General features: G+C 43.4%; 1 protein-coding gene across 1 annotated transcript in view; it reads left to right on the top strand.

Annotated features, from left to right (window-relative positions):
- LOC102422751 (olfactory receptor 1E5-like) overlaps positions 1 to 10,036 on the top strand; it is an 11,563-nt gene extending 1,527 nt beyond the window's left edge. Inside the window, exon 2 of the mRNA XM_014447333.2 lies at positions 9,911 to 10,036. Within this exon, the coding sequence (XP_014302819.2) occupies positions 9,911 to 10,036 (126 nt within the window). The remainder of the gene's footprint in view (positions 1 to 9,910) is intronic.
- The last annotated feature ends 1,692 nt before the right edge of the window (positions 10,037 to 11,728 follow it).

The following is an 11,728-nucleotide window of genomic DNA, read 5'->3' as shown; positions in this document are numbered from 1 at the left end:
CTGGGGTCCCATGGCTCCACGTGCAAGGAGAAGCGGGTCGAGGCAGGGGAGGGCAGTTTTGGGTGATCAGGCTGGCAGGGGAGGGCAGTTGGGAGCGATCAGGCCTGCATGGGAGCAGTTAGGTGTCAATCAGGCTGGCAGGGGAATACTTAGGGGGCGATCAGGTGGGTAGGCAGAAGCAGTTATGGGCAATCACGCAGGCAGGCAGGCGAGCAGTTAGGAGCCAGTGGTCCTGGATTGTGAGAGGGATTTCCTACTGCCGGTTCAGACATCCTCCGAGGGGTCCAAGATTGGAGATGGTGCAGGCCAGGCTGAGGGACACCAAACCCCCACCCCTGTGCACAAATTTCGTGCACAGGACCACTAGTATGCATATAAATTCTTTGGTTAATCTCTTCCTGTTCCCCCTTCCCTCTTGAGATTTGTCAGTCAGTTCCATGTTCCCATGCCTCTGGTTTTATTTTATTGATCAATTAATTTTCATTAGATCCCTTGTGCCTTTATCTTGATTTTTAGATTCAATTGTTGATAGATGTATTTATTGCCATTTTATTGAAGAACTAGCTCTTAGTTTAATTGTTTTATTTTTCTTCTGTTGTTTTCTGGCTCTATTTCACTTATTTCTGCTCTGATTTTGGCTGTTTCCTTACTTTTCTCACTCTGGATTTAGTTGGTTTCTTTATTATGTTAAGGTATATTTCCTCTAAAGTCACTTTGATGAGACTTTTATTATATTTATTTTTTAATCCTCATCCGAGGATATTTTTCCATTGATTTTTTAGAGAGAGTGGAAGAGAGAGGGAAAAACAGAGAGAAATATTGATGTGAGAGAAACACATTGATTGATTGCCTCCTGCACGCGATAGGGTAGTGAAGGCTTGAGGCAGGGCCTGGGTCGGGGAGGAGTCTGCAACTGAGGTATATGCCCTTGACCAGAATCGAACCCGGGACCCTTTGGTCTGCTGGCTGAAGCTCTATCCACTGTGCCAAAACAACTAGGGCTTGATGAGAGTTTTTTTTAAATTTTCCCTTTATTGATTAAGATATTACAAATGTGTCCTTATCCCCCCAGTGTCCTGTCATCCCCCCAATCCTGCCCTCACCCTCACCCCCTGTTGTCCACATCCATCGCTTATGCTTATATGTATGCATACAAGTCCTTTGGTTGATCTCTTCCCCTTGCCCCCACCCTCCCCTACCTTCCCTCTGAGTTTTAAGCATCTGATCAATGATTCTCTGTCTCTACGTCTGTTTTTGTTCATCAGTTTATGTTGTTCATTATAATCCACAAATGAGTGAGAGCTTGTGATATTTATCTTTCTCTGACTGACTTATTTCACTTAGCATAATGCTCTCCAGCTCCATCCATGCTGTTGCAAATGGTAGGAGTTCCTTCCTTTTTACAGCAGCATAGTATTCCATTGTGTAGGTGTGCCAAAGTTTCTTAATCCATTCATCTGCTGATGGGCACTTAGGCTGATTCCAAATCTTAGCTATTGTAAATTGTGCTGCTGTGAACATAGGTATGCATATATCCTTTCTGATTGGTGTTTCTGGTTTCTTGGGATATATTCCTAGAAGTGGGATCACTGGGTCAAATGGAAGTTCCATTTTTAGTTTTTTGAGGAAACTCCATAGTGTTCTCCACAGTGGCTGCACCAGTCTGCATTCCCACCAGCAGTGAATGAGGGTTCCTTTTTCTCCACATCCTCTCCAGCACATGTCGTTTGTAGATTTGTTGATGATAGCCATTCTGACAGGTATGAGATGGTACCTCATTGTCGTTTTGATTTGCATCTCTCGGATGATTAGTGATTTTGAGCATGTTTTCATATGTCTCTCAGCCTTATGTATGTCCTCTTTCAAAAGTGTCTATTTAGGTCCGTTGCCCATTTTTTGATTGAGTTGTTTATCTTTCCTTTGTTAAGTTGTATGAGTTCCCTGTAAATGTTGGAGATTAAACCTTTATCAGAGATATCATTGGCAAATATGTTCTCCCATGCAGTGGGTTTTCTTTTTTTGTGTGTGTGTTTTTTTTAAATAAATCTTTATTTTTCAGATTATTACAGTTTTTCCTCTTTTTCCCCCCATAGCTCCCCTCCACCCAGTTCTCACCCCACCCTCTCCCCTCACCGCCCCCCCCCACTGTCCTCATCCATAGGTGCACGATTTTTGTCCAGTCTCTTCCCGCACCCCCCACTCCCTCCCCCCCCTAGAATTGTCAGTTCACTCCCTTTCTATGCCCCTGATTCTATTATATTCAACAGTTTACTCTGTTCATCAGATTTTTTACTCACTTGATTTTTAGAATCACTTGTTGATAGATGTGTATTTGTTGTTCATAATTTTTATCTTTACCTTTTTCTTCTTCTTCCTCTTTTTAAAGAATACCTTTCTGCATTTCATATAATACTGGTTTGGTGGTGATGAACTCCTTTAGCTTTTTCTTATCAGTGAAGCTCTTTATCTGACCTTCAATTCTGAATGATAGCTTTGCTGGATAAAGTTATCTTGGTTGTAGGTTCTTGGTATTCATCACTTTGACTATTTCTTGCCACTCCCTTCTGGCCTGCATAGTTTCTGTTGAGAAATCACCTGACAGTTCTATGGGTACTCCCTTGTAGGTAACTGACTGTTTTCTCTTGCTGCTTTTAAGATTCTCTCTTTGTCTTTTGCCCTTGGCATTTTAATTATGATGTGTCTTGGTGTGGTCCTCTTTGGATTCCTTTTGTTTGGGGTTCTCTGTGCTTCCTGGACTTGTAATTCTATTTCTTTCACCAGGTAGGGGAAGTTTTCTGTCATTATTTCTTCAAATAGGTTTTCAATATCTTGCTCTCTCTCTTCTTCTGGCACCCCTATAATTCGGATGTTGGTATGCTTGAAGCTGTCCCAGAGGCTCCTTACACTATCTTCGTATTTTTGGATTCTTTTTTCTTTTTGCTTTTCTGGTTGGCTATTTTTGCTTCTTTGTATTTCAAATCTTTGACTTGATTCTTGCGATCCTCTAGTCTGCTGTTGGATCTCTGTATATTATTCTTTATTTCAGTCAGTGTATGCTTAATTTCTAGTTGGTCCTTTTTCATATCCTCGAGGGTCTCACTAGATTTCTTGAGGGTCTCACTAAATTTATCGGCGGTTTCTAGAAAATTCTTGAAAAACCTTATAACTGTGGTTTTGAACTCTATATCCAGTCATTTGCTTTCCTCCATTTCTGTCATTTGTGATCTGTTTCTTTGTCTCCACATTTTGGCTACTTCCCTGTTGATAGAGTGGCTTTGTGTGCTAGGTGTCCTATAGGTCCCAATGGCTCAGCCTCCCCAATTACCTGAGGTGGACACTCTTGGTGCACCCCTTTGTGGGCTGTGTGCACAGTCTTGTTGTAGTTAAGCCTTGATTGCTGTAGGTATCACTGGGAGGAATTGACTTCCAGGCCAATTGTCTGAGAATCAGCTGTGTCTACAGTGGGAGAACTTCTGTGCTGGAGACACCCTTCTGGGGCAAGACTTACTTCAGTGGGGCTTTGGTGCTCACTGAGTCTGCCCCCTGAGTGTGTCCCTTATGGATCTGAGGAGTTGTAATCTGGATGGTCCCAGTCTGACCACTGGGTACACGGGCTCTTGGATCTCTAAGGAGGTACTAATTTAGCCTCTGCCTGAGGCTACCCAGCAGGAGCTATGGAGAGATCTGCAGATTCCTCTTCCTTGTTTGGGGTTTGGAGGTGCCCAGATGAGGCCCAGCTGTGAAGCAATGCAAGCTGCTGTGGGGCCTTGGGCCTTCTTTTGGATGTTCTGGGTCTCTCTGACCCAGCTGCAGTTTGTTAGGTAATTTTCAGATTGCAAAGGGCCAGGCCTTTCATATGCAAAAGCCTCTGCACACAGCTTGGGTGGGGTGGGGTCTCAGGGAATCAACAGGGCAGAGCAAGCAGCTATGGCTGCTCCTCAGTCCTACCCTAAGAGGCCCTGATTCTCAGTGTCCCGGAAATCGCTGCAAGCACATCTGGGAGAAATTCGCCCTTGAGTTCCAACTGATGCCAGACAGTCCAGTTTCTCCCTGTATGAGTCTGGGTCCCCATGGACTGGTCTGGAACTGGAGTTCAGAGCAGTGGGGAGCTTGAGACTCCCTCCCAAGTGAAAAAGACACAGGTGTCCTCTGTTGCCAGTGGGGCTCACAGCGGGGGACCCAGGGCTGCCTGTGGAGCTGTGGTCTTGGGAGATCTGCACACTGGAAAAGCATGCAACTGTAGTGTCCAGAGTTCTGCAGCTGTGGGGTGGGGAAACTCAGTTTTTGCTGATGCACCTGTGGTGGATAGGCGCACGTTCCCAGTGGTGGCACACAGGAGCACCTGCAGTGAGTTTGGTATCGCAGGCACACTGAAGCACTCTGAAGGGCCCTGGCACGCTTAATTGAGGTGTCTTTGGGCAGGTATCCAGGATGGGTGAATTCAGAATTTCTACTGCCCAGGGTAGTGCGTCCCTATTTGTCCAAGATCAGACCCAGTGGAGGCTCACTGCGGTGGATAGATGGGCTCAGGGGGAATGAGTAACTGTGGCAGTGTCTTTGCCAGGGCCCTGGTGCTGAAGGGCCCTGGCGCTTAAGTTGTGCAGCTGGGTGTGTGTGGGCAGTTATTCAGGCAGAGGGAATTCAGAATTTCTACTGGGGGGCAGTGCGCCTGTGTCTGTACAAAATCACACACAGCTGGGGCTCACAGTGACTCCTAAGAGAAGTCTATGGAGTGGTGTGCCTTGGAGACCTGCGCTCTGGAGACCTTGAACGCGATGTCGGAGGTCTGCCGCTGGGGAGGGGCGGCTGCACTTACTGCTGTGGGCATGGTGCTCCTTTGTCTGGGAGTCTGCGGGTGTGGCTGCAGGATTTTGGCTGGAGTGGCTGCTGGGTCGCGGGCAGTGTCCAAGGCCTGTCTGGGTGGTGGTGCTGATGAGTTCCTAGAAGAGGCCGCTCTCCCTTTCAAGATGTCGTGGGCTCTGTGCCAGAGTCCAGCAGTCTGGGGAGTGCCCGCAGTGGTGGTAGTCTCTCCCTGTCCCAGAGAGCCAGCTTCTGCTGTTCCTGCCGGATTTAACTGTCCCTCACTCACTGACACACCCAACACACACATCCACACATCCACACACTCTCCATTCATCCCCTCACTCACTCACTCACTTCTCCTGCCAGCCACCATCTTTTTCCTCGCTGATGAGAGTTTTGAAAAATTAATCAATGGACATTGAAATTTTGTCAAATGTTTGAATCTAGTGAGATGAACATAAGATTTTTATCCTTGGTTTTGTTAATGTGATATATAGCTTTTCTTAATTTATGGATGTTGAACCATCCCTGCATCTTAGGAATAAAGCCTACTTTGATCATGGTGGATAATTCTTTGAATGTACCATGGAATTCGGTTTGCTAATATTTTGTTGAGAATTTTTACATCTATGTTCATCCAGAATATTGTCCTGTAATTGTATTTTTTTGTAGTGTCTTTGTATGGTTTTGGTAACAGGAAAATGCTTGCTTCATAGAATGGGTTTGGAAGTATTCTAGCCTTTTCTATTTTTGGGGGGAATAAGTTTGAGAAGGGTAGGTATTAATTCTTATTTAAATGTTTGGTAGAATTCATTTGTGAAGCCTTCTGGCCCTAGAGTTTTGCTTGTTCAGAGTTTCTTGGTTACCAATTCAATTGCATTACTAGTAATCAGTCTATTCAGATTTTCTCTTTCTTTTTAGATTAGTCTTGGAAGGTTGTATGTTTCTAGAAATTTATCTATTTCTTCTAGATTGCCCAATTTGTTGGCATATAATTGTTCATAGCAGTCTTTTATGATCCTTTGTTTTTCTGGGGTGTCAGTTGTAACTTCTTTTTTGTTTTTTATTTATTTATTTGGGCTCTCCCTGTTTTACATAGAGTCTGGCTTAAGGTTTGTCAATTTTGTTTGTTGCTTCAAAGAACCAGTTCTTAGTTTCATTGATATTTTCTGTTGTTTATTTAGTCTCTATTTTTCTGCTCTGATTTTTAAATTCCATTCCTTCTATTTTCTTTGGGTTTTGTTTGTTATTATTTTTCTAGTTGCTTTAGTGTAAAGTTAGATTGCTTATTTAGGATTTTCCTTGTTTCTTGAGGTAGGCCTATATTGCTCTGTACTTCCTTCTTAGAACTACTTTGACTGCATCCCATAGATTTTGGAAACTTCTGTTTACATTTTCATTTGACTAAACGTAATTTCTGATTTTCTCTTTGTTCCATTTGTTATTTAGTGGTATGTTGTTTGTGTTTTTTCCCAGTTTACTTCCTGTAGTTGATTTCTAGTTTCAGTCAGACAAGATGCTTGATATGAGTTCAGTCTTCTTGAATTTATTGAGACTCGTTTTGTGGCCTAATATGTAATCTATCCTGGCGAAAGTTTTATGTTCACTTGAAAAGAATATGTATTAAGCTGTTTTTGTAAATTTATTAAGTTTATGTGGTCTAATGTGATGTTTAAAGCCATTATTTCCTTATTGATTTTCTGTCATCTTCTCCCTTTATATTTGTTAAAGAAAATGACTGTGATCGGGTTGTTATTACATTTTATAACTCTGTTGAAGTTCTGACTTCCTCTATTCTACTTCCAAGTTTGGTGGGCATCTTTATGACCATTACTTTGAATTCTTTTCGAGAAAATAACTTATCTTGTTCATTAGGGTTTTTTTCTTTTTTCTTCATTTAGAACATATTTCTATGTCTTCTCATTTTGTTTGACTTTTATGTTTATTTTTATAAATTAGATGAAATAGCCATCTCTCCCAATCTTGAAAACATGACCTGGTATATAAACGACCTCTGTGCAGACTCTGTATGTTGGGTGATTTTGTCAGGCCTGTTGTAGCCAAGGTCAGCATGTGTGGCACCTGGGGCACTGGCTGTCTGGGCTGGAGCTGGTTCCAGGTGGGGGGCCTTGTGTACACGCACATACATTCATGCCATGACTGTACAGGGCCAAAGTGGGCTCAGGGCAGTGTGGCAAGGAATGTGCAGGTCAGCCAGAACTTTTGCTAGAGCAGTGGTTCTCAACCTTCTGGCCCTTTAAATACAGTTCCTCATGTTGTGACCCAACCATAAAATTATTTTCGTTGCTACTTCATAACTGTAATGTTGGTACTGTTATGAATCGTCATGTAAATATCTGATATGCAGGATGGTCTTAGGCGACCCCTGTGAAAGGGTCGTTCGACCGCCAAAGGGGTCGCGACCCACAGGTTGAGAACCACTGCTCTAGGTGGAGGAAGAATGTAAAAAATGGATGGCACTCACTGGCACACATCCTGAAGAGCTTCTGAAGTCCCCCAACCTTCTTTATGTGGTGTCATCTCTTGTGTGTTGTACAAAAGCTGGTCAGTCAGCCCTCAGTTGTCTCTCAGCAGGAATTGTTCTATATGTAAGTGTATATTTAGTGTGTTCATGGGAGGGGTGAGTTAAACAACCTTCTATGCCACCATCTAGGACAGGGGTCCTCAAACTACGGCCCGCGGGCCACATGCAAATACAAATATTGTATTTGTTCCCGTTTTGTTTTTTTACTTCAAAATAAGATATGTGCAGTGTGCATAGGAATTTGTTCATAGTTTTTTTTAAAACTATAGTCTGGCCCTCCAATGGTCTGAGGGACAGTGAACTGGCCCCCTGTTTAAAAAGTTTGAGGACCCCTGATCTTGGACATACCACAGAAAAAATACTTTCAAGTACCATTTACAATAGCACCAAACTGCTAAACATTTACATATGAATCTTACATAATATATAAAAAGATTTATATCTTGAAAGGCACAAAATACTGATTAAAGAAATCATAGATATAACATGTACAGGATTGGAAGACTCAATATTGTTAAGATGTTGACTGTTATGAAGCTGATATAAAGATTCAATACAATACCAATCAAAATTCCAAAAGAGCCTGATCAGTGTGGCTCAATGATTTAAGTGCTGACCCATGCAGCAAGAGGTCACCTGTTTGATTGCCTGTCAGGGTACATGCTCCGGTTGCAGGCTTGATCCCCAGTGTGGGACACGCAGGAGGCAGCTAATGTTGTTGTTTCTCTCTCATCAGTATATCTATCTATCTTTCCCTCTTACTTCCTCTCTCTCTAAAAATCAATGAAAACATTTTTTAAAATTCCAAAAAGATTTTTTTGGGGTTACAAATTAAAATTTAATTGTAAAATGTATATGTAAAGGCAAAAACTAAAATAGTAAATTTAACTTTGGAAATGAAGAACAAAATTGGATGACTAACATTGCCTGCTTTCCAGACTCACTAATATCTACACTAATAAAAGACAAAGATGCTAATTGACCATACCTTTGCTATGCCCTAAGCCACACCCACCAGCCAATCAGAGCAACTATATGCAAATTAACCCAACCAAGATGGTGGCTGGCAGCCACGGAGCTGGAGCAAGCAGGCTTGGTTGCCCAGGCGATGGAGGAAGCCAAGCTTCCTGCCTGCCCTGAGCTGGCTGTGGCCTCCGCTCATGGCAACAAAGTTTCAATTATAGAAGACAAATAAATCCCAGATACCTGCTTCCAGCCAGCCTCCACTGGGAGCTTGGGTGGCTGGGGCCTGTGGCCAGCCTGCAAACAGCCATCAGCCCCTCACCCAGGATGGCCACACCCTCATGGGGTGAGGGTCCCCGTTGGGGGGCTTAGCCAGCCTGAAAACGGCCCTCAGCCCCTCACCCAGGCTGGCCAGGCACCCCAGGGGGGACCCCCACTCTGAAGGGGCTGTGGCCAGCCTGCAAACAGCCATCAGCCACTCACCCAGGCTGGCCACACCCTCATGGGGTGAGGGTCCCCGCTGGGGGGCTTGGCCAGCCTGCAAACAGCCATCAGCCCCTCACCCAGGCTGGCCAGGCACTTCTATATAATAAAGGGGTAATATGCAAATTGACCCTAACAGCAGAACGACTGGGAATGACTGGTCACTATGACACACACTGACCACCAGGGAGTATATGCTCAATGCAGGAGCTGCCCCCTGGGGGTCAGTACGCTCCCACAGGGGGAGCTCTGCTCAGCCACAAGCCAGGCTGACGGCTGCCAGTACAGCGGTGGTGGTGGGAGCCTCTCCCGCCTCCTTAGCAGTGCTAAGGATGTCCGACTGCAGCTTAGGCCTGCACCCGCTGGCAAGTGGACATCCCCCGAGGGCTCCCAGAGGGATGTCTGACTGCCAGCTTAGGCCCAATTCCCCAGGGAGTGGGCCTAAGCCAGCAGGTGGTCATCCCCTGAGGGGTCCCAGACTGCGAGAGGGCATAGGCCGGGCTGAGGGACCCCCGAGTGCACAAATTTTTGTGCACCGGGCCTCTAGTAATAAATATAATCAGGGAAGTGTTGTATGAGAGAAAAAATAGAAATATAGATCAGTATAGAAAGCATACAATAGTATATAGAACCCAGAAATATATTCACTCATGTGTCATCAATTGACTTTTGACAAAGGTACAAAGGCAGGTCAGTGGAAAACAATCTTTTCAACTATCAGTGCTTGCAAATTGGAGTTCCATATGCAAAACACCTTAATCAAGAGCTCACACTCTACAATGAAGGATTATGTACCTAAATATTTGTATGAATACTGAGAAAGATTTCCCTAAAGCCTTGTTTCATGGAGCTAGGGAAGGCTGAGAGCAGGGAATAGAGGAGTAGGTGCAGCAGAATTGAGACCAGGTGCTATTAGGTTGCATTTATTAGAGGTGTTTGAAGTCAGTGCACAGTTGGTTACTGCAGCTGTGGCTGGATTAAGGGGTAAGGTTGGATTGAGAATGGTGCACAAGCAGTGTCTCAGGAGTGCTTCCCCCAGAATTTAACAATGGTTTCATTGAATCAGAAGTTCAGCCTACCACCTGTACAAATTGCAGTTCTTATGTGAGCCAATAGACAAAGATCATGATTGTCGCTCTGTCTAGGCATATTGATTACGAAGGGAAAATTAGGATGTTCTACACAACTGGATCAAAGAGGATCATGTCTGAAATCCTGTGGAATTCTTTTGCTACAGCTTAGTATTGTCATGTCTAATAATAAATGTTAATGAAAACTATAACAACCCAATAAAGACAAGGGCAATGAAAATGCGTATTCCCTAGAAATGAAGGTTTGCATAATATCACCATGTGAAGAACCTCATCCAGCTGAGACGATGGCCAAGGAGAAGATGGAATGTGTGGTGAAAGAAGGAGTTATAAATGTCAACCATGGTATTGTGATCAACTGCAACATAAGGAAAAGCTGGAGATTAGGAGTTAATCTGACACATATGTAGAGTAGTAGAGAAGATGGTGGTGGTGGGTGTATTAAGGCTTCCTTAAAGAGGTAAGGAAATAGAAGTATGTCAGTGGGATTCAAACTAGATTTCCTTTCCATTCTTGGATTGAGGAAATTGAGTATGATCTAGGAGAGTTTATCTTTTACTCAAGTATTTTCCATATACTTGCACGTGGTTGGGTAATAGAGGTCTAATCTTGTTAGCTGCAGCTGTATCTCTCCCCTTGGGTATGCTTATGAGCACTTGGGTTGTAGTGAGAGATTCTACCACCCTGAGAATAATTCCAAAATAAGTGTCTTTCACGGCACTTTGCTCAAAGAACACTGATTGCTTCTAATTATCTACCAGGTAGAACCTACTACACTCCTAAGATATTTTAAGATATTCACATTCTCATCCCTACTAGTTATTATGGCTTCTCCATCTTCCTTCACCTCCAAAAATGTAGGCTCAAGCCCCACAGGACTACTGTCTTCTAAACAGGCAGTGTTTAAACATCCATTCATGAACTTTTCTCTATTCCACCTCCCCCCCAGGTATATCAGTGTTATCAGTGACTGTAATCAGTCACTTCTTTAAGACTCAGAGAATTATCCTGAGAGGCCCTGGGTAATTGCTTTGCCTTTAATTAATTCCTCCAGGATTTAGCATCCTTTGGGGTCCAAGGCTAGTTAGACTCAAGGATGTGTAGAATGGGAGATGTGAGAAGGGATGTTGCAGACAAAGGTGACAGCTACGGAAGCTGTTACTTCACATGCCTTAGTGAATGAAGGGGAGCAGGATCTCAAGCCAGGGGCCTGGAATCACCCTCAGACAGATTGGGTAAGTTGGACAAATGACACTTCTAACCAGATTTCTCAGGTTGTGTGATGTTCTGCTGGAGAATTTACAGGTTTCTCTACCTCCTCTTCTCTACCTCTCAGTCTCCCATGACTTCCCCAAATTCTAGGAATATTTTGATTAATATTCATCAATGCAATTCTTTAATGAATGGCAGCATTCATAAATATTATCTATTGCATAAATGTATTCCCACAAGATTGTATTATTCCAGTATAATGGCAGCTTTTGAGGTAGACTTTAATGCAATAGTGCTCATCCCTTGCTTTATTATAGAGCCACATGGGAGCTTTATAGAATTTTGCACAGGCCCCTTCTCAGAGATTGTGATTATTTTATCTGAGAGCCTCAGTAATCCTTATTTTAAAAAGCATCATATATCCTTGCAACTCCTTGTGTAGTTCATGGACAATAGCATTGGTATTAGCTGGGTACTCAATAAAAAGTAGCCTCTTTCCTACTGAATCAAAAATCAGTGTTTTACTTGAACTCCAGGATATTTGTGTGGACATTCATTTCAGAAGCACTGCCCTAGGTTTTGTTTTTTTAAAATATGAAATCCAAGCTGATAACTACAGACTTAATAGGCA

This window comes from Myotis lucifugus, unplaced genomic scaffold, assembly GCF_000147115.1.
Source record: "Myotis lucifugus unplaced genomic scaffold, Myoluc2.0 scaffold_639, whole genome shotgun sequence".
Taxonomy (NCBI): domain Eukaryota; kingdom Metazoa; phylum Chordata; class Mammalia; order Chiroptera; family Vespertilionidae; genus Myotis; species Myotis lucifugus.
The sequence above is the reverse complement of the archived record's forward strand: the minus strand, read 5'-3'. Positions and strand labels throughout refer to the sequence as shown.